At 38.4% G+C, this 26,832-nt stretch overlaps 1 protein-coding gene across 3 annotated transcripts in view; it reads right to left on the bottom strand.

Moving 5' to 3' along the window:
• unm_sa1261 (un-named sa1261) overlaps positions 1-26,832 on the bottom strand; it is a 40,019-nt gene that overhangs the window by 5,863 nt on the left and 7,324 nt on the right. For 2 of the 3 annotated variants that reach the window (XM_016259820.1, XM_016259819.1), the window contains exons 2-4: positions 19,117-19,341; positions 13,451-13,653; positions 10,427-12,189 (exon numbers count right to left, since the gene is read on the bottom strand). In XM_016259820.1, the coding sequence (XP_016115306.1) occupies positions 11,335-12,189; positions 13,451-13,653; positions 19,117-19,288 (1,230 nt within the window). In that variant the 5' untranslated portion in view covers positions 19,289-19,341 and the 3' untranslated portion in view covers positions 10,427-11,334. Of the gene's footprint in view, positions 1-10,426; positions 12,190-13,450; positions 13,654-19,116; positions 19,342-26,832 lie in introns of those variants that run through there. The other variant, XR_001607499.1, reaches the window with a different exon arrangement.

Consider the following 26,832-nt stretch of genomic DNA (forward strand, 5'->3'; position numbering starts at 1 on the left):
TAATCTGTCCTGCTTATCTCAAAGATTAACCGTGAGACGCAGGATCTGTCTCGCCGGCGTAAAGTTGCTTTATGGCTGATGCCTGCAGCTAACGGCTGACTCTCTTTCTGCTCGGCTTCCCTTCGCTCTGGGCGTTAACATTATCTCAGCACCCAGAAATCCCAACAGTATCATTTGTTTTCTGTCTTTTATCATAATCTGCAGTGCTGCCCAAAGGTTTTCCTGGATCATCCACATTTTGCATCTCTCTCTCAGTGGCTAAAGATCTTTTCTCAACCTTATTAATTAGAGATGTAGGAGTAAACAGTCTAGCAACAAGTTTGTCCTGAAATATACCTCTGTGTCATCTTCCTTTTGTTGTGAGGTATACTGTGTGGGAGGAAAAGTACATAAAGTATAGAAATGTTATACTTTATACTTAAATGCAAATTGAATGTAGTGTTTTCATACACTTAATTGTATGTTATTTACAATTAAATGAAAATTATAGTTTAAAGGAGACGTATTATGCCCCTTTCTACAAGGTGCAGTAAGTCTCAGGTGTCCCCAGAATGTGTCTGTGAAGTTTCAGCTCAAAATACCCCACAGATCATTTATTATATCATTTTGAAAATGCCTATTTTGAGTGGAAGCAGAAACAAGCTGTTCTCGTGCCTGTCTCTTTAAATGCAAATGAGCTGCTGCTCCCCACCCCCTTTTCCAGAACAGGGCTGGCATTCTGCCAAAAAAACATCTGTTTGGTTTTGATTACCATGTCTATCATGCTAAAATTATGCGTTTTAAACCATATGTTTAAACATCTGATATATGGTTTTATGAGTGCACACATCTGAAGCACACGGACAGAAAGTGGCTGTCATACAGTACATGAGTACTAAACTCCTCTTTCATGTCTTATTGCACTTAAACTGTCAAATACACACATACTGTAAGTTACAAAACACTATGTCTGTGAAGGTAAACATCTGGGACATAAATCACGTTTATATTAGATCTGTGTGGCAGCAGCGTAATATACAGTAAATAAATCTATAAATTCATTACTCTGTTGTCTCCTCTAAGACTAGGACTCTAAATAGTGTTCTGTGCTCGTCTGTGCAGCCAACGACAGAATGGTTAGCATGCTTTGCTCGAACTTTCGCCATGGCATTAGAACTGGTACACCGTTGTCACTGGCGAAAACACAATGGCGGCAACTTCCTACGTCACGGGGGGAGCGAAATCTGAGCTTTTTCACAAGCTTGCAGAGAAAGGCTTACCAAAATAGTTTTACTGGATTGTTCTTTTTCACGTTTTCTGGATTGGTAGATGCACTGGGGACCCGAATGTTGCACTTAAAGATGGGAAAAGTCAGATTTTCATGTCACCTTTAAATTTATATTGAATGCAATTTATTTAGGTTTTTTGACCCACCTTTAAATATCTTTATTTCTAATGTCACAATTACTTTTTCACGTTTGCTGGATTGGTAGATGCACTGGGGACGCGATCATAGCACTTAAAGACGGAAAAAGTCAGATTTTCATGATATGTCACCTTTAAATTGATATTAAATGCACCTTTAAATATTTTTATTTCTAATGTCACAATTACTTCTGATTCTGTTGAAATATGGTTATTGGCGAATGCACTGATAAGAATTTATGGTAAGCTAAAATATACTTAATATACAGAATGGTTAATGTCAAATAGGGCAAAAAAGTTACCAGTCACCACCAGCATTTTTTATCATTTTCATAAAAAATGAATTTCATTTGCTAACATTTGGAAGTTTGGATTTATATGCTGTTTAATGCTTGATGATTGTGTTAATTTACATATACTGTCGCTTGTTTCTGCTTCTTCTTCACCCTGTTTTGATCCAGAGATTCTGTAGTCTTTCAGAAAATGTGTAATAGCGCCTCCTACCGTGTATAGTAGACTAAAATATACTTAATATAATACATGAGCTTTAAATGTAATGTCAAATAGGGCAAAAAAGTTACCAGTCACCACCAGCATTTTTGATCATTTTCATAAAAAATGTATTTCATTTGCTAACATTTGGAAGTTTGGATTTATATGCTGTTTAATGCTTGATGATTGTGTTAATTTACATATACTGTCACTTGTTTCTGCTTCTTCTTCACCCTGTTTTGATCCAGAGATTCTGTAGTCTTTCAGAAAATGTGTAATAGCGCCTCCTACCGTATAACAGTGCAAACATGGAAAGCTGGAAATACAACTGTTAATAAAAACTCTAGCTAGAACAATATAAGCAATAAGATCTTTACTATGTGGTAGTATGGGGTTGTAGCGGCTGTCAGCTGCTTAACAGTCTCACAAATCTCAGTGATGTTCTCTAGATTTTCCACAAATTTTATAATGATATAGTAATCATAATTCATTAAATAGTAATGATGATGCTTGTTTTAGCTAGCTCCACTAATGTGCAGCAAAGGATTTTTTGATTGTGCTCAGATGATCACACAAATCAGCATGCTTCGCCATGTGTTCGGTGTGAATCACTGTAAAAGCCATACGCTACCGCACATAAACACTGTCTGATGAATAGCTCTGCTCACCAGAAAACTGCACTGGAATTCAGCCTTTGCAAGCTTTAAAAGAGGCTGATGTCGAGATCTTGTAGTTCCGCTTTGAGCGTTAAGCATTAAAATCAAGCTGTTCTTTCTGTCTGTACCATGCTATATTTCACTACCTCCCACTGCTAGATGGTCGACAGTAAACATGATCTCCTATTCATATCCATATAAATCCTGCTTGTGCAAGAACAGCCACTGAGTCACCTCTCTAGATGTCCAAGAAAAGCACCACGGGGTTGTGATTTTAGCGATATCATCCTGAGAAACTGTGTTTGGCTCTGAGGTGTGAAAGAGGAGGGATGGTAATAAGGTGGGAGTTTAATACATTCTCTTCTTATCCGGCATGAATCGTGGGAACAAAATGTACACCTTTCACAAGGGAAGAACGTTTCTAGGAAAAAACTAGGTTCTGATATTTTTTTCAGAGTGGAGTGGAGCTTACACTCTTAAAAATAAAGGTGCTTCAAAAGGTTCTTCAAGCGATGCCATAGAAGAACCATTTTTGGTTCCACAAAGAACCATTCAGTCAAAGGTTCTTTAAAGAACCATCTCTTTCTTACCTTTTTATAATCTGAAGAACCTTCTTTCGCCACAAAGAACCATTCAATCAAAGGTTCTTTAAAGAACCATCTCTTTCTTGCATTTTTGTAATCTGAAGAACCTTCTTTTGCCACAAAGAACCTTTTGTGAAACAGAAAGGTTCTTCAGGTGTTAAAGGTTCTTTATGGAACCATTTAGACAAAAAGGTTCTTCTATGGCTTCGTGAAGCACCTTTATTTTTAAGAGTGTAGTATACAACTGTTAAAAACTCTAGCTAGAACAATATAAGCAATAAGATCTTTACTATGTGGTAGTATGGGTTTGTAGCGGCTGTCAGCTGCTTAACAGTCTCACAAATCTCAGTGATGTTCTCTAGATTTTCCACAAATTTTATAATGATATAGTAATCATAATTCATTAAACAGTAATGATGATGCTTGTTTTAGCTAGCTCCACTAATGTGCAGCAAAGGATTTTTTGATTGTGCTCAGATGATCACACAAATCAGCATGCTTCGCCATGTGTTCGGTGTGAATCACTGTAAAAGCCATACGCTACCGCACATAAACACTGTCTGATGAATAGCTCTGCTCACCAGAAAACTGCACTGGAATTCAGCCTTTGCAAGCTTTAAAAGAGGCTGATGTCGAGATCTTGTAGTTCCGCTTTGAGCGTTAAGCATTAAAATCAAGCTGTTCTTTCTGTCTGTACCATGCTATATTTCACTACCTCCCACTGCTAGATGGTCGACAGTAAACATGATCTCCTATTCATATCCATATAAATCCTGCTTGTGCAAGAACAGCCACTGAGTCACCTCTCTAGATGTCCAAGAAAAGCACCACGGGGTTGTGATTTTAGCGATATCATCCTGAGAAACTGTGTTTGGCTCTGAGGTGTGAAAGAGGAGGGATGGTAATAAGGTGGGAGTTTAATACATTCTCTTCTTATCCGGCATGAATCGTGGGAACAAAATGTACACCATAGCTGTTGTTTTGTCTTCCTGCTTCTGTCTTGCAGTCTGAGCCGTCCAGATGGCAGAAGTACTAGAGCTGGTGCTTTAGTCAAGCATTTCCAGCAAATCTTTGACAAATCACAGCAAATAAGATATTATCATTACATTTTTATTCCCTTTCATGTTTTTTAGGGTTAAACTAATCTACCAAGCACAGACCAACACACACACTTCTCTAGGGGCTCTTTCTCACATCGCCTCTTTGTTTCTCATTAGCATCCCATAATGAGTCGGCTCACTTCTGTCACTTTAATTTGTGTAAGGGTAACTGGTCAGCACTTGCCCAAGTCTTCGCCAACTCTCTGATCGCTTTTTAATACATATTTTAGTTCAATGAATTATCTATCCAGGTACATTTAAAAATGTGTCTTATTTCTCTACGTTTTCACCTTTTGTCTGCACTGAGACAGGGTTTTGCTTCAGCGAAAACAGAACTTTTGATGCTAGATGCTATCCCAAGTAGATACATTTGCAAATGCCGTTATCACGTTGTAGTGTGGACTGTGAAAACTGAAGTATTTAAAAATTGATGCATATGATGCATATTGACAATGACAATTTATTTATATAGCACAATTAATTACAACTTCTGTCGACCAATGTGCTTAAGTCATCAAAAACAGAAAAACACGCAACAAACAGAAAAGTTATAATATCATGCAAATATCCCATCAGCCATACGCTTTAGAAAATAAAAATCTCTTTAGCCTGGACTTAAAAATATTAAGAGAAGAAGCTTGTCTAATGGATAGTGGCAAGACATTCCAAAGCCTGGGGGCGGCAATACAGAAAGCATGATCTCCCCCGCACTTAAGCCTCGACTTAGGGGTAAACAATAGACCCTGGTTGTAAGACCTAAGGGATCTAGTGGATTGATACTCAGTCAATAACTCACAGAGATAAGTAGGGGCCAAACCATTTAGAGATTTATAAACGAGGAGCATAATTTTAAAATCTACTAATCCTCTAAAACGAACAGGCAACCAATGTAGTGAGCGTAAAATAGGAATAATATGCTCCCTCTTTTTAACCCCACTCAAGAGTCAAGCCGCAGCATTTTGAACAAGCTGCAAACGGGATAAAGCTGTCTGGCTAATCCCAAAATAAAGTGAGTTACAATAGTCCAGCCTAGATAAAATTAAAATGTGAATTACTTTTTAAAAATCTTTAAAAGAAAGAAAAGGCTTTGTTTTAGAAAGCAAACGCAGCTGAAAAAAGCAAGCTTTGACAACTGAATTTATTTGACAGTCAAACTTTAAGCCATCATCAAAAATTAAGCCCAGGTTTTTTTCCATGATTTCAAACATTGAGACATCCCACCCAAATACAGTTTCGGGGAATTTGACAATTCAATGACAATGACAATTCTAAAAACTATCATTTCAGTTTTATTTTCATTGAAAATTAAAAAATGTAATGAAAGCCAAGCCTTCACATCTGCCAAATATGCCATAAGAGACTCAAGACCCACAGAATTGTGTTTGACAGGCAAATAAACCTGGGTGTCATCCGCATAACAGTGAAATGACAAACCATGTTTTCTAAAAATCGAGCCAAGCGGGAGCATATAGAGAGAAAAAAGCAAAGGAGCCAAAATAGAACCCTGGGGAACCCCACAGGGCAAAAAAGCATAACTTGAGTAATGTTCACCCATCTTGACTGAAAAACTTCTATTTGCAAAATACGATTTAAACCAATCTAGAGCGACACCTCTTAAACCAACGCAATGTTCTAAACGATCGATGAGAACAGCATGATCGACTGTATCGAAAGCGGCCGTCAAATTAAAATATCATTAAGAACCTTCAAAAGTGCAGTCTCGGTAGAATGGCATTTACGAAAACCTGACTGAAATGTTTCAAACATTGAATTATCAGCTAAAAAACTTTGTAACTGTGAAAACACAATTTTTTCCAGAATCTTGGAGATAAAAGGCAGATTATTAATGGGCCTAAAGTTTGTTAAAACTGATGAGTCTAGATTCAGTTTTTTGAGCAGTGGGTAAACTACTGCTTGCCCAAGTCTTCGCCAACTCTCTGATCGCTTTTTAATACATATTTTAGTTCAATGAATTATCTATCCAGGTACATTTAAAAATGTGTCTTATTTCTCTACGTTTTCACCTTTTGTCTGCACTGAGACAGGGTTTTGCTTCAGCGAAAACAGAACTTTGATGCTAGATGCTATCCCAAGTAGATACATTTGCAAATGCCGTTATCACGTTGTAGTGTGGACTGTGAAAACTGAGGTATTTAAAAATTGATGCATATGATGCATATTGACAATGACAATTTATTTATATAGCACAATTAATTACAACTTCTGTCGACCAATGTGCTTAAGTCATCAAAAACAGAAAAACACGCAACAAACAGAAAAGTTATAATATCATGCAAATATCCCATCAGCCATACGCTTTAGAAAATAAAAATCTCTTTAGCCTGGACTTAAAAATATTAAGAGAAGAAGCTTGTCTAATGGATAGTGGCAAGACATTCCAAAGCCTGGGGGCGGCAATACAGAAAGCATGATCTCCCCCGCACTTAAGCCTCGACTTAGGGGTAAACAATAGACCCTGGTTGTAAGACCTAAGGGATCTAGTGGATTGATACTCAGTCAATAACTCACAGAGATAAGTAGGGGCCAAACCATTTAGAGATTTATAAACGAGGAGCATAATTTTAAAATCTACTAATCCTCTAAAACGAACAGGCAACCAATGTAGTGAGCGTAAAATAGGAATAATATGCTCCCTCTTTTTAACCCCACTCAAGAGTCAAGCCGCAGCATTTTGAACAAGCTGCAAACGGGATAAAGCTGTCTGGCTAATCCCAAAATAAAGTGAGTTACAATAGTCCAGCCTAGATAAAATTAAAATGTGAATTACTTTTTAAAAATCTTTAAAAGAAAGAAAAGGCTTTGTTTTAGAAAGCAAACGCAGCTGAAAAAAGCAAGCTTTGACAACTGAATTTATTTGACAGTCAAACTTTAAGCCATCATCAAAAATTAAGCCCAGGTTTTTTCCATGATTTCAAACATTGAGACATCCCACCCAAATACAGTTTCGGGGAATTTGACAATTCAATGACAATGACAATTCTAAAAACTATCATTTCAGTTTTATTTTCATTGAAAATTAAAAAATGTAATGAAAGCCAAGCCTTCACATCTGCCAAATATGCCATAAGAGACTCAAGACCCACAGAATTGTGTTTGACAGGCAAATAAACCTGGGTGTCATCCGCATAACAGTGAAATGACAAACCATGTTTTCTAAAAATCGAGCCAAGCGGGAGCATATAGAGAGAAAAAAGCAAAGGAGCCAAAATAGAACCCTGGGGAACCCCACAGGGCAAAAAAGCATAACTTGAGTAATGTTCACCCATCTTGACTGAAAAACTTCTATTTGCAAAATACGATTTTGACAAATCATGTTTTCTAAAAATCGAGCCAAGAGGGAGCATATAGAGAGAAAAGAGCAAAGGAGCCAAAATAGAACCCTGGGGAACCCCACAGGGCAAAAAAGCATAACTTGAGTAATGTTCACCCATCTTGACTGAAAAACTTCTATTTGCAAAATACGATTTAAACCAATCTAGAGCGACACCTCTTAAACCAACGCAATGTTCTAAACGATCGATGAGAACAGCATGATCGACTGTATCGAAAGCGGCCGTCAAATCTAAGAGCACAAGAACTGCAAAATCACCCGAATCACATGATATTAAAATATCATTAAGAACCTTCAAAAGTGCAGTCTCGGTAGAATGGCATTTACGAAAACCTGACTGAAATGTTTCAAACATTGAATTATCAGCTAAAAAACTTTGTAACTGTGAAAACACAATTTTTTCCAGAATCTTGGAGATAAAAGGCAGATTATTAATGGGCCTAAAGTTTGTTAAAACTGATTCAGTTTTTTTAGCAGTGGGTAAACTACTGCATGCTTTAAACAGTCAGGCATAATGCCAGATTCTAAACTGCGATTAATGATGGCCAAAAGATACAGAGCAATGTCATTAATAACTTGTTTAAATAAAAAGGGAGGAAGAATATCCAAAGACGAGGCTGAAGGCTTAAGTTGCTCAGCAAATCTGGAAGTGAGACTAGTTTAAACCGACTAAAAAAGGTAGTGGCGATGGAGGGATTAGACGGATTAAAAGATGAGGGAGTTATCCCTAGCTGGAGAGCCCTAATTTTACTATCACAAAATAATACAAATTCTTCACACGATGGAGAAGAAACCCCAGGAAAAAGACAGGCCGACGGGTTGAGAGTAGCATTAATGTTCAAGAGAGTCTTTTGGTCTTTCTGATATTTAAAAAGAGAGTCCTTTAAAATCTCAAAAGAAACATGAAGCCTGTCCTTTTTCCACTTTCGTTCCGCTCTTCTACAACATCGTTTGAGAGAACGAATAGAATCATCAATCCAGGGTTCAGAACGGGTTCATATTGTACCTATATATATATATATATATATATATATGGTTGTACCAGCATTGTTGTGCCTACTATTCACTTTCATAGTGTTGTTCAATATAGATGTTACTGTGTAAGATCTTTTTGCAAAGATTGCAAAACATTTACTCAAAATTGCCATCCTGCCAACTACACTTTTGACAAGGTGGCTAATTCATACAAATTCGTACAACCTCATTTAAACAAATTCATATGATTTGTGAAAAATCTTTGTAAGAAATTTTTTTTTGTCGGAATTTGTAAGAAGGATCATACCTAACCCCGCCCCTAAATGTAACCATCACAGAAATCATACAAAATCGTACGAGCAAGGTTGTATGAATTAGCCACCTCGTAAAATATGTTTTGTTTCACAAAACATACAAATTGGCCATGATATAGCATTGGTCCTGTGGCAAAAAAATTGGACAGTTGCCTTTTAGACCAAACTTGGATGCAGCAGTGAGTGGAAGGATATTTTGCTAATAAAATTATCTACCTGCGAAAATGATTTCTCACATTTTCAGACGTGTCAGTGTGGACGAGCAAATTTCGGAAAATGCTTAAAAAACGGTGAGTGAAGAGGGTTTTCAAACAAATACGGCATTTTCAAATTTTAAAATGTGGCTGTAGATTTAACTAATTATTTGATTTATTTAAAAAAAAATAACAAAAAATGCAAACATTTAAATGTTTACTTAGCTAATAAATTTGTATCTATTAAAAGAGTTATATATTCTATATTACCTGTAGAGATCTATCCAATAGCTTTTCCATTAATTTCAATGGTAGTTGCATCACCAGGATGCTGCCATCTTTACTCATGGACACTGCTGCTTAAAAACGAATGTACTTAGACGGAATACACTGCTACATTTTAATGGCATCAATGCAGAAAGAGGGTTTTGCCTGAAAATATGGGAAAAAGGTCAAACTAATCATGTTTAACATTTTCGGGCAAGTACACAGCTCATTGGTCGATAGAAATCAACAACTGCATTGGTCATGAATTCAAATATCGCTTAACTCAACATGTTTTAAAATAAACAAATTACAATAGAATCTCTTTTCCAGTAGACATGTATCTTGTGACACATGTGAACAGGACTGCAATACTCAAGATTTTTTACTGGTAAAGAGAGTGAAATGCCCTCAGATATCAGGAGCAGGATGATAAGAAATCAGATTAGTATGGTAGGGCATGAAAAAGATATTGCATTGGAGCATAAAAAAAAAAAATCAAAACTGGAATCTTAGCCGAGCATAAAGGACGATTCGTATGTGAAAACCAGTTGGACCATTGCTTCAGAAAAGACACAAAAGCCACATCGTTCAGTACTTTTAGTGTTTATTTCTACAATGTTTCTCCAGAGCAATGTTGATTCATGCAAATATTTCTGGAAAACACAACACATTAAAATGTCTGTTTTGTTTTTGTCCTTTTAACAAAAAACTTTTCACATTTGACTTGTTTTCTTCATACATTTTGCAGGGTTAAAATGTCTTTCAGCTTCTTCATGGTTATTGTCTGTGAGCACATCAATATGTTTTGCAATGCCCCATCACTGTTGGCCCGGCCATATAAGTTACATATTCTGCACATGAAGAATTAAATAACTTTTTTTTTTGTCCTTTCACATTGTCCTTTTTGACTCCACTGAAACTTTATGAAAAGTTATGCAAACTTGTGCTAATTTAAAATATTACTACACAATAATTGGCACAATTCTAAAAAGTAGCACAGATACCATCTCCTTACATTGGTTTTCTGTTATACCCATGCATAATGCCCTTTCAAACATCGTCGACACTTTTATTTTTGCATGAGTACATAATGTGGTATCGTTCTTTACTGTATTAATATATGAACACACAGTGGCTGAATGATTTTTGAAGTGTGTTTCTGGTAGCCATCATGTCTAAATCACTCTTGCATTTTGTGGTACACCCACAGCCCTGTAAAGAACTGTTTCTGAATGCAAGAAGGGCTGTATATGGATTGCATCTATATGTTACTTAAGAAAAAAAGAGTTTTTCAATCTACCATTCAAACCTCCCTAACAGTCTTCTGAAATCAAGTGATGTTTTCTTGCCAGTTTCGGTTTAATAGTGAGCAAACTGAGATTTGACAGTGCAGATTCTCAGCCAATTATAATTTAACATTGTAATGCTACAACATTAAATGAATAACAAAAAGGTCAAGACCAAAATGAATAATACAACACACAACACACTTATAAAGCTTCCAAAGTCATATCCACTGACCACAGGGTTGCACAAGCGCAAAACAATACCAACACAGTTCCTACTGTTCTTCTGAAACCACGTAAGTCTCCACATGAAATGTTTTTTGCTGTTTTTTCCCTCATGTTCCAAATCAGTTTTTTTTTTAAATCTTTTTTGACTTAATCACTTATGCACAAAACAAAATCAACATATTGCTTCATATTTTCGCAGAGTTTTTTTCTATTCTTCTAAAGTTGCTTTCGTTTTGGTCTAATTATACGTGGAAAACGTGGTTGAGACACAATCTGCAGACTCTGGTGATTGTCTTACAGATTCCCTCGGAGATACTCATCATCAGGAAGAGTTTCAAGCTGTCTGCTCTTCTTGGGATGCTGAGCATTTGTACGTCAGCTACCAACGTTTCTGACGCGTTTGCTTCACAAGGACTTGAGTCCTTATTGTCATCTAGTCATCCCAAATATATGTGCAAGGTTGGTCAATGCCAGTGACCTGTCTACACGCATATTTCAATCGGTGTCGTGACTAGGATTCGACCATTGTTGCCGTTGTTATCACGGGAGATGCGCTCATAGCCACCAGTGGAGGAAGCAGGGCTGTTCGAGGATGTAGAGGAGTAGTGCGCCGTCACTGGCTCCATGACGATGCCTCCTTTAGCTACTCCACATACAGGCGACAAGCTCTGCTGCTTCAAACGGTCCACCAACTCATCTTCTTCAGAGGAAGAAGAGCTAAGCTCAGCCTGACGGCCATTCATCACTGTGCCGTTGTTGCCGTTACCGCCCGAGACATGGGTGGTGTTGCCGTTCTCAGTGTCGAGCATCCAGCAGTGGTTGAAGTAGCTGAAGACCTCTTTGACAGAGCATCGGTGGTCCTGCTCGATGGCCAGCAGGCAGCGGAACATGCGGAGCGCCTCGTCAGTGAAACGGCGCCACTGTGAAGGCACCGCGCTGGCTCGCCTCCGCCGATGCTGCCAGCGCACAAACTCCTCGTAGAAGGCGTCAGTCGGGAGTGCTTTTTCCCAGGGGAAATTCCCAGTGAGCATGCAGAACAGAAGTACACCGAAAGCCCACACATCAGTGCTGTAGTCTACACACAGGCCCTCTTGCCGGCTGGGGTCGCACAGTTCTGGAGCCGTGTACGGGATGGTTCCACTCACCCGCTTCACTGGAGAGCCAGCGCACCGCGTCATGCCAAAGTCTGACAGTTTCACCTTCCGGCACTCCTTGTCAAAGATGAGGACGTTCTCCGGCTTTATGTCACGATGCACCAGCTTCTTGCAGTGCAGGTAATCCAGTGCTATCGCCACCTGGTGCACACACCGCTTGGCAACGTTCTCCGGCAGTCCAACCTACGCACAGGAGAGCGGAAAGAATACGTAATTAGACGCTACGACGAAATGCCATGTGGTTACATAATGGGTGCTATCGTAATTCTCACAGACAGTAAAATCTGAAGCATGATGAGCCCCCGCAACAGAAAACCTGATCACCATAAAATAAAGGCTTTCTGCAATGCAGCAACAAGTTTGCAGGGAACATAAAGTCCTCAGTTATTTCCGTGTGATGAACACTGTGCACATCCTCAACTGAATACGCTGCTCCTCTCAGGCAATCACTGAATGGAACAGATTTAGTGAGAGGTGTGTCTGTGGTGGGAAAGCAAGACCTCAGGCTTCTGGAACAGTACTGGCGAGTTTTGGAAACCAGATAAGGTTAAGCACTGTAGCAAATACCTAGCAATACCCAGGCTCACTGGAAATGCGTGCCTCTGCCTACGTTTCTGCAAAATTAAAAAAACGGACATTTATGAAACGTACATGTATTTCCAGTTGAAATGAACACTAGAGGCAGAAAACTCTGACAACTTTTATTGCCTAATTTTCACACAATTCCCTGCACAATATTATTTTATGACTTCAAAATATTCTAATATGCTGCAAGATTTGAAAAGTAATACTTTTGAACATTAGTGTCACATACACAGCTTCATATGTATGGGTTTTATAATGCAGTAGGTTTGCTCGGTGGCTTACGTGATATGGTGTTGCACTTGTGAGGTGAAGCACTCCAGTGAAACTTCGAATTGGCAAAACAGCTCAAACCCGTGCAGAAGGAAGTTAAAATAATCAGCGAATTAGTTTTTAAATCACTTTCACTTTTGTTGGCAGTATCGGGTAGGTTTAGGTTTGGATTTGGTGTAGGGGGGGGGTGTGATATTTTCCGAAAAAATTCTGAACTGCCGCAATACGTGCCTACATAATAAAAACATGTCCACAATTGTATGCGCATTTTAGTGCCACTCACTAGACATTTCACTCTGAAACTGCTGCGTAACGTGTAATAAGTTACGTAATATTGTGTTGCAGAAACTCCGACCACCCAGAACAACCAACAGAATCATAATAGAGAGTTTTATATCCCGTTACACAGCTTAAGTTTTCTTTAAAAGTGCATTTTTTTATTACAATGTTACAACCTAGTTTTCAATTTAGATGAGAATCATTTTAATGTTTTCTTTTAGGACTCAAACAACTGCATAAGCATATGTGCAAAGTAGCACAGTATGAATATATATCTGTTAAGTAGAGATTTGAGTTCTTGTTGTCTCACCTGGGGAGGAATGATGTCAAAGAGATCGCCTGCCAGTGCATACTCTTGAGCGAAGATGTAGTATTCGTCAGTTTCGAAGGCAATGCCATACATGTTGATGATGAAAGGACAGGGTGACAGGTAGAGAGAGATGCTGTACTCGCGTAGGAAACTCTTCAGTTTAGTGGTTTTCTTCCGCAAGAATTTCAAGGCCATTTTCGTGCCTGGAGATAAAAAGAGATAGGTAGAGGTTAACATTTCTTGGCTTTTAATGCATTCCTGATTATTCTGTCGCTGACACAGAGCTAATGGCCTACTTGCAAGATCGGAACATGCTCTTTTAAATGTCACACCAAAACAATGTCAGGTCATGTATTAATGTGGGAAATCAATTTACAAGGGAACGGCTCTTTTCGACTAATACATTCTAAAGCAAGTTTGAAAGGTTCAAGAAAACCTGAAGCAAGTTCCACTATTTTCTGTTGTTTCCAGAGGCGGACAAAGTACACAACTCCATTACTTGAGTGAAAGTACAGATACTGCTGGTCAAATATTACTCCATTACAAGTAAAACTAGTCAGTGTTCAAAAAATGCAGGGAAATCACTTCATGTAGCCCTACAAGAGTGATTACTGATAAACTGTCTGAAAAAAGAAAGTCACGTTTTAGAGAAGAAAAAATCACCTACTGACTTTCAAAGCTGCTACAGAGTAACGACTTTCTACTTTGAGGATCTTGATAGAAATGTAGTGGAGTGAAAAGTACAATATTTGTCTTTCAAATGTAGTGAAGTTAAAGTCATAAGTTCCCAGAAAACATAATACTCAAGTAAAGTACAGATACTCAAAAAGTGTACTTAAGTACAATACTCAAGTAAATGTACTTAGTTACTGTCCGCCTCTGGTTGTTTCTGCCTTAATGTTTTTTGCTTATTGAAAGTATTTGGCCATGAAAGTATGCAAATGCTTCTAGCTACACAAGTTTGATTAATTGCATTGTTCAACTGCAGTAAACTCATTCTATTATGTAGCGTCATTAATCCCCCCAGCACTCCTTTCAGTAAAACTTTTTATTGCATTAGTGGTCAACGTTGGTCCTGGAGAGCCACAGTCCTGCAGAGTTTTGCTTCAACCTTGATAAAAACTCACCTGCCTGTAGCTTTCTGGTAACCCTTAGACCAGAGGTCCTCAACTCTTGACCTCAAGATCCACTTTCCTGCAGAGTTTAGCCCCAACCCTAATCAAACACACCTGAACAAGCTAATCAGGGTCTTCAGGATTGCTACAAAGTTGCAGGTAGGTGTGTTTAATCCAGGTTGGAGCTAATCTCTGCAGGAAAGTGGATCTCATAGGTCCAGAGTTGAGGACCCCTGCCTTAGACTTTGATTAGCTGGTTCAGGTGAGTTTGATTAGGGTTGGAGTGAAACTCTGCAGGACTGTGGCTCTGGACCGATGTTGTCCACCCCTGCATTAGTGCATCAAATGACTTCCATCAGTAGAATCAGGAGGGTGTCCCAACCACAGCCCGTCAATAAACAGAATCATGTTTAAAAGGTACTAGGTGCATCTAGGGAAGAACTTAGATATCCATGTGCAGAGATGTGTATTCCACTTTCTGTCTGTAAAACAATCAGTACTTTTAGATTTTGAATTTCCATCAATTTCTCCAGTGATTTCTGAACATCCATTCACAGAGACTGTCGTGGCACATTTTGTTTACTGGCAGTCTATTACTGAGGCATCATCTTTCAGATTTACTCACCCCTAAATGACACAAACTGTGATTGTCGTTCACATTGTCTCGTCAACATCTTGAACAAAAAGACATTTTGAAGAGATTTTGCCTGAGAGTCACTACTGAGGTCTTTTGCATAACACACTGCAGAGGGTTAGCAGCTGCTGAGCAATTGAAAGGAAGGTCAAATGGCAAGAGGAACCCCCGCCCCCAACTTTGTTATTACATAACACAACAGATAGCAGAAGCTGTGTAGCTACGCTAAAGGCCTTCACAAAGGACCTTCATTATAAGCACAGCCGACAGTTGCACTTGCTCAGGCAGATGGGGCAATCTGGGACTGCAGTAGGTGGAACCTTATGGGGAACCGTGAGCACAGAATGCAATCTCAACTTTACATACGTATACATTTCTTCTAGAATGCTGGTATGCTACAGAGTAGTTCTCTGTGAAATTAAAGATACCACATTCTTCCCTTTGTTGACATATTTCCTATATATACATATATCAAAGGGTTGTACTTTTTTACATAGCCAAAAGGCTTTTCAATTAATCAGAACCTAGTAAATCATGATTTTATAAATAATAATTGGTTGCGGTTGGAACTTTTAGTTTACTTAATAGGGCTAGGTGTTACAATCCCTAACAATTCAGGGTTACAGTTTATTTTAAGGTGTCCTTGTTACAGTCTAATTAAACATTTAAGTACTGAGTAAAAATGTATTAACTACATATGCCTACTGTATGGTTAGGGTTAGGGTTTGGCTTAGTGTTACTTGCATGTAATTATGGATAATTTATTGTTATTGTAATAGTAAGTACATGGGTAGCAAGCACACCTTAAAATAAAGTGTTACCCAATTCACAACACAACTAGCCTTGACTATGTTGACGAAGATAAGTCTACTTAGGTGGGCACTCCTGGGGAAAAAACACAACAATTTTCCAGCTCTACAACAATTAACACCACAGCCGCCAAGGAGAAAAAAGAGGAAAAGCCAAAACCAGATCTTCACACCAGTGTGACACATCATCAGTTGTGTACCACTTTGTGGAAAGTGTTATTTAACACCACTTTAACGCAGACTTTCAACTTGGGAAATTGTGCAGAAATCCACAACTCTCATTTCACCAAGTTGCATGTGTATGACATCAGTTAATGATAAATATTCACTTTTAAGCTAATGAAATGCACCAATGAGTCAAAGTTCCTACATTGCATTATAATATAACCTGTTCAGCAAACGTTTGCATGAACTGCTGTGTAAACCACGGTAAATGATCCTCTCTGCTGATAACAGTACACCTGCTGAACAAATGCATCGTTTATCCTCTGCAGTTTTGTTGCTAGGAGATGTCCGTGTTAGCGATAGCAAAGACATGTGTAGTTTCTTTACATGCATCGGGCAACAGAACATTGTAATGGTCACAAGTCAGACGTAGGAGTATCCCACATTTGGATGAAATGCAGTATTAAAGAGTGGGGTCATTCTCATTTATAGAGAATAGAAGCGGTATACGACCCTGAGCAGTGGATACTGTGTTCTATATTTTCTGGAAGAGACAAACTGTACATTTTAAATGTAAATAAATGCTAAAAGTTCATTTTGGCAACTTTTAAGATTACACTGGCATATAGATTGAAACATCTGCTGTGATTGTGACCTCCGGGTTTCAGCATTTAATTACAGTCTGAGTAGTCCCACAGACATTATGAAACCGTCAAGATCAGAGGAACGCTTAAAGCAAAATACAAATGGAAAACGGCAAACACAAATTCAATTTACTCCTCTAGTGATATCCTAGCTGGTAAACACATTCTTCCTCTGAGGGGCATCCCATAATATACAGTACATGCAATAACTGTCAGGTATTGGAGCAGATATCCTGAAATGTAAATGTTATGACAGCACACGAGTTGTGCTGAGGCCAGCAGGATTGTGGATTCCTGGAACTGCCCCCACAGTGCACTGCAGCATCCATCCTCTTAGTATGGCCGGTAATTCTGTGAATAATAAATGAGGTGTAGATGGATGGGGATTTTGGATGCTGACAGATGGTGTGTTTTGCATCTCTTTGAAATCTGGAGGATACACAAGCCAAACGGGGCACTTTAGAGGCTGGAGAGCATCACTACACGTCCAAGAAGAAATGTAAACATGATGTGTTGATCGGAACTTGTGGACATCTTGAAAAGAGGCTGAAAATGTAACTGGGAGAAGGCTGTTTTTTTAGGTATGCCTTCATGATCGTCACCATCGTTCAGTATGTTGTCTTTCAGAATAGGCTGCTGGTTTTCCAACAAGGTTTCTTGATTAGCAAAACCAGCAAGACTTACTTGGTCATCCATCAGCACTGGTTGACTAGATTCATCAGCTATTTTTTCATGGGAGAAGTAAGTAAGGCTATTGAGTTTTATTCCATCCCAGCAGGTCTTTGTGTTGTACTTTTGGTTCTTGAACTGCAGTTTTGTGTGTGTGTGTGTGTGTTAGCAAACCATTAATACTAGCGGCATCTGTTTACAGCTGAAGCTACGGCAAGTTTCACTGTGTTATTGAAGAATTTGTCCCTTTGGAGATGCCATCAAAATGCTACATAGAGAATGGCACTTGCGTTTGTCTGCTGAACCATACTGGAGTTCATACGAACTGCATGCCAGACCACCTATTCAGCAGACTCGGGTTCATGAAACCATTTTTGCACTATAAACGAACTAAACTTCCAATGTCAGATGGACTCGTGTCCACTTCAAAAGCTCTAGTGTGAAAGCACACGTAATAGCTGTGAGCTGCAGTAATCGTTTGATCTACAGGATCTTGAAAACATGACAGATGACTGATAAATAATGCATTAATCCACAGGACGGAGAGAAATGTGTGCCTGTGTGTGTTTGTATGTGTAGGTGGTTTTCGTTTTTGTGTACAAACATTCTTAGTCAGCTTGAATGGGAAAATTCTCTCTTTCATATACCAATTGTTTGTCCTACACATCAATTAATATTTAGGTGAAAGATATTAAATAATCAGAGTCAAGAAATATATATATAATGTTTAAATAACATACAACTCTATCAAAGAGACCTAGTCAGGGTATGCACCACATTGAATTTTACATGGATGAAAACGAGGTTGAGGGACAGACTTATCAGTCTTTAAAATAGCATATATATATATATATATATATATATATATATATATATATATATATATATATACACCTATTCAGCAGACTCGGGTTCATGAAACCATTTTTGCACTATAAACGAACTAAACTTCCAATGTCAGATGGACTCGTGTCCACTTCAAAAGCTCTAGTGTGAAAGCACACGTAATAGCTGTGAGCTGCAGTAATCGTTTGATCTACAGGATCTTGAAAACATGACAGATGACTGATAAATAATGCATTAATCCACAGGACGGAGAGAAATGTGTGCCTGTGTGTGTTTGTATGTGTAGGTGGTTTTCGTTTTTGTGTACAAACATTCTTTGTCAGCTTGAATGGGAAAATTCTCTCTTTCATATACCAATTGTTTGTCCTACACATCAATTAATATTTAGGTGAAAGATATGAAATAATCAGAGTCAAGATATATATATAATGTTTAAATAACATACAACTCTATCAAAGAGACCTAGTCAGGGTATGCACCACATTGAATTTTACATGGATGAAAACGAGGTTGAGGGACAGACTAATCAGTCTTTAAAATAGCATATATATATATATATATATATATATATATATACACTATATAAAGGTTGCATGTAATTTTCTAAACTTTTAATGGAGTTTTTGTCTACTGAAAGTGGTTTAGAAAGATGTTTCATCAGCTGAACAATTGGCATGTTGTTGAACACCCAATCAGCCTTGGTTTCATTGCTGTCAAAATGTATTCAATGCTACCCGACTAAGGCCTGTAAGCCAAGCCATCCTGTCCATCTCCTTCAACCTACCTCTGTTCTTGTGGATGACCAGGTCCACCTTGCCATAGGTGCCCTTGCCAAGCTCCCTAATGACCTCATAGTATTTATTAAAGTCCAGCTTCTCCAGGTTCTCAGCAGTGATGAGCTGCAGCTCTTCCAGGACGTCAATGGAGGAACGGGACATGTGGGGCGAGGAGCTCATTATTCCAGAGATGGAGGGACCAGTTTCCACGAGAACAGTGTTGATTTAGAAATCTAAAGGTAGGAAAGTGGAAAAGAAGGGTAGATTGTTGAAGTACATGATACAACACTCTAAAATAATCTATTTCACACCTTTGGAACATGATTGCATTGGACACACACTTTATCGCTGACATCAAAGTTACAGAGATTGCGGGGCTTCCTAAACAAGTCCTTATATAACCTCGTGCATCCTGCAGTTCACTGATCTTCTTTCTGTTGTGTGGAGGCTCTTTCATGTGTACGACATCACAGGCTGTATCCGAAATGAGAACGTATGAGAGGAACTGAGCAGAACAAAAGATCAGAGCACACAGACCCTGACCGATCCCCTTTGTAAATCTAAAATCGCATTGTTCCATAGGGCTATTTACTTCCGCACCACGAAACCTCTCCAAAAGCAGCCTGTTGCATAACGCCATACTTCATCGTTTTTGGCAAACATGCACTATATGGCTTCAACAAATGAGCTGAATACAAGAGAAGTGTAAGAACAAAACATAATTCATAAAGTAAGTACAGGGTATGTAGTCAAAATGCACAACAAATAGTACAAAAGCAGACTAAAGTGCTGTTCATTAGAGTCTGATACCGTTTGTGCTGCAGGCATGAATGATATTTAAAATATGAAGCTTGTTGAAGCTGTTGTATAATTTTTTTAAGCGACATAATATTTTTAGAAAAGGTTTACAATGGCCAATATAATTCCAATATAGTAATAACATTTGATTGACCTGATTTTAAGATGTCTTTGTGACAATGTAATTATACAATTAAGTACCGACTACCGAGTAATAGTAATTATCAACATTTACTTAACTATAGGGTTGGGGTTAGTTGCATGTAATTATGCATAATAAAAACCATTTAGTAAATGCATATAATACTATGAAAGATGTAAACAAAATTGTTTACATTACATAAACATGTATTTTATACAGTGCAATATACAATATTAGAAAATGTGCATTATTCATTGACAAAGCAGTAGAGCTGACACCAGTCTGAAAGACCGCTTCTATTAACTGATCAAGTAGACCCATTTATTGGTCCAATATAAAAATATTTCAAGAATCTGCCTATAACCAACACACTGAAATTGTGCACTTTTGGATATGCAAACTTTTACAAAAGTTTTGTAGTAGTAGCTGTAGTTTTGCATACTGTTATTTCTCTAAACATCTGTTGGTTTAGCACAGGGGTGCCCAAACTCAGTCCTGGAGGGCCGGTGTCCTGCACAGTTTAGCTCCAGCTTGCCTCAACACACCTGCCTGGAAGTTTCTAGTATGCTTAGTAAGACCTTGATTAGCTGCTTCAGGTGCTTTTAATTAGGGTTGGAGCTAAACTCTGCAGGACACCGGCCCTCCAGGACCGAGTTTGGGCACCCCTGGTTTAGCATATGTGGGAATACAGTATAAAAGGCATTATGAATGTTGTGACATAAAATTAGAATGTCGTGAGATATTAGATTTCATAACGGCCAGCTCGAAGAATGCTCAATGGAATTTCTGCTAATATAACAGTCTGTCTGATGAAATTTCTGAATTAATTTACAGTCTTGATGGCACCTCAGGCCTGCCAGTGCTCATTAATAGAGAAGAATGTGTCGAATGAGACAGGATGACAGCACTTGTTCAGTGACACCATCTGTGGAAATTTGAAAATGTCTCTGTATGCGTGTGTGTGTGTGTGTGTGTGAAAGAGAGAGAGAGAGAGAGAGAGAGAGAGAGAGAGAGAGAGAGAGAGGGGGAGCTGCCGGAAAGCTTTTTTTGGCTACTCATCAAACACTTTGAACCCCCTGCACAAAACTAGCTCATTCTGCTTCCCATCTCAAGGATGGACGATTGACAACAAAGATGAAAGGAGGACTGTGTCAGTTATAAGAAAGTCTTGATCTGACAGGACACATTCAGCAGAAAACAAATGTATAGAGTGCTTATTTCAGTTTATATACAATTTACTTATGAAAGAGAGTGACAACCACATTATGTAAACAAAGGGAATCCCTGAAATTAACTGGAGTCGTAGTATGAGTTTGGTACAGATACGCGCATAAGAGTCGTTCTCCAAAGAGAAAACATCAAAAGCATTTCCGAAATGAAATACTGAACAGTTTAGAACTAAAATTAAACCTCCGTTGCATCCGAAATCACTTGTCCGAGTAGGTAGAATTTGAACTTCACAACCGTTCAAAAAAAAGAGCATGTTCTACTTAGTGTAGTATGAATGAAATTCGGACGTACTACAACCGCCATGTTGTTACCGTCATGTGACCTAACAGCATCAGTTTCGTCACTTTACTGCCATTCATAATTTCCTCTCCCGTGGCCTCGTGGGATAGTAAAGTGTCCACTGAATGCGCACTTCACAATCCAATGCGGAAGTACTCTACTGTTTTCTGAAAACTATGAATTTGAACATACTATTTTGTTGTACCGTTTTTTTTTTTTTTTGCCAACTATATAGTTTGGAAGTATTCACTGTGTGGTTGCTAGGCAGTTTCTGAAGAGTTTTAGTAGTTGCTAGGGAGTTGCACACCTGTTCATCCCGAACTGAAGCCGTCAGTGGCAGCTACTCCCTTTAGACAAACACTCATGACAACTACAACTCCCAAAAGCCCCAGCTCACATTTGCACAAACACAATTAGATAGATAGATAGATAGATAGATAGATAGATAGATAGATAGATAGATAGATAGATAGATAGATACATAGATAGATAGATAGATAGATAGATAGATAGATAGATAGATAGATAGATAGATAGATAGATAGATGCCCAATAAGAGTATAATTAGCAGTGGCTGGATGTCGTTTTCAAAGCACGTCTTTCCAGTGGACATACAGACAACAGCCCACACAGTTTCTCATCTCTTGAGTAAATGTGGCATGTTGTACCAGAGCTTTCTTCATGCAGTTCTCCATTGCCAATGTGCTGAGCCCGGTGCTTTGTTGACCTGTTCCTTATCATCTTGTGCTCACTGTTTATTTCTCTGTCTCTCCTCCTCCAGCTTCTACAGAAAAAGCAATGCTGCCAGAGATGGAGTGGCTGCCAAATTCCTGTGCTTAGCCATTTAAAGGTAATAATCATCAGCAAACAGCTTAATCAATGCTGTATGGGTTCTCACGGCCGCCGCACTTAACACTCGCACTGTAAATATCCATCTAACTCCTTCAGAGGTGAGCACTAGCACTTAATATTTACATATATGCTGTATAGCTGCATAAGCTGTACAACTACAATCTGCAGCCATTGAGAAATGATTCCAGTGAAAGAATGAAAACTCCTGTACAACCTTAAGCATCACTATTGCTCATATTTAGGATTAAGGATTCAAGCAACCTGTAAACATAATTTTTGACATGAATGACAGGTCAAGTTGTGCAGCTTGTTGTGTAGAGATGTGCTGCTACTTTCTGAATCGATCTGACTTGAGATTTTGCCTGGTGGACAATAGGGCTGTCAAAATGGCTGAAAAACTAAATTCGATTTTTTTTACTTAAATATGATCAAAATTCGAATTCTATTCGAATTTAAAATGCATAATTTCAGTTAGGGTGAAGAAAAGCTTTTGGCTTCTCTCCTGAGGCCACAAGAGAGCGCATCGAGCAAAATATTACTAATGCACGTTTATTCAAAGCATAAGATAACACGACTATCTGTGAAAAAAGTGCATAATGTTTAAAATAATGTTTATAAACCAATTATAATTAAGTTGCTTAAACAACTATAAACAAAACAGCATCATGTATGTATGCATAGTTTAATACAAAGTCATCGCATCTCGTGCGCCACTGATAATGCTGCCTCGTTAACGCACACATAAAATTGTGGATTTTTATTTTAAATTCGATGAATATTCTAAATTAGATTTTTTTTTTTTTGACAGCCCTAGTGGACAATATAATGGCTGAGAAAAAGAATCCTACAGACTTATATTCACAGAGGGACCCAAGCTGTATAGAGCCTTGGGGATGGGAATTTTTATACTTAGGCACCTAGCAACACTCCGAATAACTGCATAGCAACACACACACACACACACACACACACAAAACACTCTTGGTAACCATATAACAATCTTCTGGCAACCACTGATAACACCTTAGTATTGTAACATCAGCTCTTTCACAGAAAATCATCACTCACGTTTAATAAAAAATGTTCAAACCTATTTCCTCTTTGTTGTTTATATATCAAAATGACATATTTATAAGCTATTATATATAATGTTTGTTATTGTGGTATAAAATTGAGTATGGGAATATTGAAAGCCATTATACACAAAGTATATGTTTTTTTTAAGTACATTTTTACAGAAATAATATACTTTAAAATAGTATACTTACAGTAAGTGCTTAACTGAATGTATTGTTTTTGCACACTTAAATGTGTGGTATTTAAGCACATTAAATGAAATTGTATTATAAATGCATATTAAATGCAATTAGTTAAGAGTGGATTTTAACACACTTAAGTACATCTTTGTGTAGTTTCATAATTACTTCTATTGTCTATGAAAGATGGTTAAAGTGTACTGCTGCTGGATGTACTGACATTTAAACCTTTATGGTAAATTAAACTATACATGGTCATTTCTATTAAAACTTGTACGTCATGTATTTAAATATATATTTGTGATTACACATTTGTAATGATGAAGTCTACTTTAAATATAACATTAAGTAACCCACTACAGTCAAAGTCAAGTACTTTGAATGTGCTTTGTTAATAAACTTTTTAACATGACATTACTACAAAGTACACTTTTTAAAAGTGTACTTAAGTGTGTCTTAAGAAATACAGTCATTAATGTGTACTTTAAGTGCCCTTTTATTTCATTATATTATCTGAAAGTCCAGTATTTAAAAAAATATACTTTAAAAAATTGAAGTACACTAAAAGTACGCATTCAATACAAGGAAGCACGCCTCTTATTTACAAGGGTAGTTCGCTTCCTAGCGCAGGTAATCCTAATGTTTGTATTTGTGCAGTGAAAAAGCCATTACCCTTTCACTCCAACATACACGAGAAACCTGCACAGATATTGACAGCAAATGCTCAGCGGACTGGGTTTGTATGTCAGCATAGAATACATGGAAATTGTTTCCATGGAAATCGAGTAGCAGTCTAGCAGACAGATAAACCACCGGTGGAAACTGAAATGGTGTTAGGACTTTGTGTACTTTCAGAAAACCTTTTGCCATCAGTCTTTGTAATGAAGAAGATTTATCTTGCGCTGAAAACAGAACGAGACGGGGTTCAAAACCAGATTGAAATTGCCATTGGAGTTATGGAGTAATCAGTGCATGGAGGGTAGATATATAAGCCTGTCCAGTGGTTTAGCAGCACAAATCCCTCTACCATTAATCACAACGCCAATCACGTGTAGCGGAAGCGCAGAGGAAATGAATATCTGGAACATCCAGAGAATCTTGGACAACTATTCATTTTTCCAATCCAATGAAATTCCTGTCATTATTTACTCATCCTCATGTCACTCCAAACCTGTGCGCATTTCTTTCTTCTGTAGAACACAATAAAATATATTTTAAAGAACACTGGGGTCCAGACAACATCAGACCCCATTGACCCTGGGATGATGACAGAACTTTCATTTTTGGATGAACAATCATTTTAAATCCGTTGCTTTGAAGTCACATCTTACTGCATCTTCCCAGGTCCTATTGTGCACCTTCGATTTCTTATAAACCATTTTGTTGTTCGTCTTTTAGTCCAACACTTTGCAATTACATACTCTACTGTGTTCTGTGACGGTGCTGAGCTTTCTGAGACTTTCGAGAAAGCCCCATAAGCCCTGTTAGTGCTGGTTGTGTTGGTTCTGTGTCCTGCAGAGAATCTTGGATAACTATTCATTTTTCCAATCCAATGAAATTCCTGTCATTATTTACTCATCCTCATGTCATTCCAAACCTGTGCGCATTTCTTTCTTCTGTAGAACACAATAAAATATATTTTAAAGAACACTGGGGTCCAGACAACATCAGACCCCATTGACCCTGGGATGATGACAGAACTTTCATTTTTGGATGAACAATCATTTTAAATCCGTTGCTTTGAAGTCACATCTTACTGCATCTTCCCAGGTCCTATTGTGCACCTTCGATTTCTTATAAACCATTTTGTTGTTCGTCTTTTAGTCCAACACTTTGCAATTACATACTCTACTGTGTTCTGTGACGGTGCTGAGCTTTCTGAGACTTTCGAGAAAGCCCCATAAGCCCTGTTAGTGCTGGTCTGTTTGCTGGTTGTGTTGGTTCTGTGTCCTGCACACACACACACACACACACACACACACATGCAATGCTCACAGTGCTTTGAAGCACATCAAAGGCAGTGGGCTTGGCAAGTCTCTGCATTTTATGTTCACGCTTGGAGACAGATCGGCTCGAGGCTTGGTCCTATAGTCCTCTCAGCTGCTTTCACAGCAAGCACAACGCTCCCCGCTGGTGAGGCGACACAGGCAGGTCACAAACTTAAAGTCAGCATGGAATCAAAATTGACCATATTTACTTTTTATGCATGTTCCTGGTGTTATTTAAGATATCTTTTACCTTTTCTTTTAGCTGACGTCACAAATGCCTTCTTAAAGGTCCCATGACATGCTGCTTTTTAGATGCTTTTATATAGGCCTAAGTGGTCCCTAGTACTGTATCTGAAGTCTCTTTCCCGAAATTCAGCCTTGGTGCAGAATTTCAGCCACTACGAGCCAGCAGAACGAGACGGGGTTCAAAACCAGATTGAAATTGCCATTGGAGTTATGGAGTAATCAGTGTATGGAGGGTAGATATATAAGCCTGTCCAGTGGTTTAGCAGCACAAATCCCTCTACCATTAATCACAACGCCAATCACGTGTAGCGGGAGCACAGAGGAAATGAATATCTGGAATGTCCAGCGACAACTATTAGACAACTAGTAATTTTTCCAATCCTAAAGGGATAGTTCTCCCAAAAATGAAATTCCTCATGTCATTCCAAACCTGTACGCATTTCTTTCTTCTGTGGAGCACAACCCATTGACCCTGGGACGAAGACAGCACTTTCATTTTTGGATGAACAATCCTTTTAAATCAGTTGCTTTGAAGTCACATCCTACTGCATCTTCCCAGGTCCTATTGTGCACCTTCGATTTCTTATAAACCATTTTGTTGTTCGTCTTTTAGTCCAACACTTTGCAATTACATACTCTACTGTGTTATGTGACGGTGCTGAGCTTTCTGAGACTTTCGAGAAAGCCCCATAAGCCCTGTTAGTGCTGGTCTGTTTGCTGGTTGTGTTGGTTCTGTGTCCTGCACACACACACACACACACACACACACACATGCAATGCTCACAGTGCTTTGAAGCACATCAAAGGCAGTGGGCTTGGCAAGTCTCTGCATTTTATGTTCACGCTTGGAGACAGATCGGCTCGAGGCTTGGTCCTATAGTCCTCTCTGCTGCTTTCACAGCCAGTACAATGCTCCCCGCTGGTGAGGTCGCC

The sequence above is a fragment of the Sinocyclocheilus grahami genome, unplaced genomic scaffold, assembly GCF_001515645.1.
Source record: "Sinocyclocheilus grahami isolate Dianchi unplaced genomic scaffold, SAMN03320097.WGS_v1.1 scaffold1927.1, whole genome shotgun sequence".
NCBI classification, from domain to species: Eukaryota; Metazoa; Chordata; class Actinopteri; order Cypriniformes; family Cyprinidae; genus Sinocyclocheilus; species Sinocyclocheilus grahami.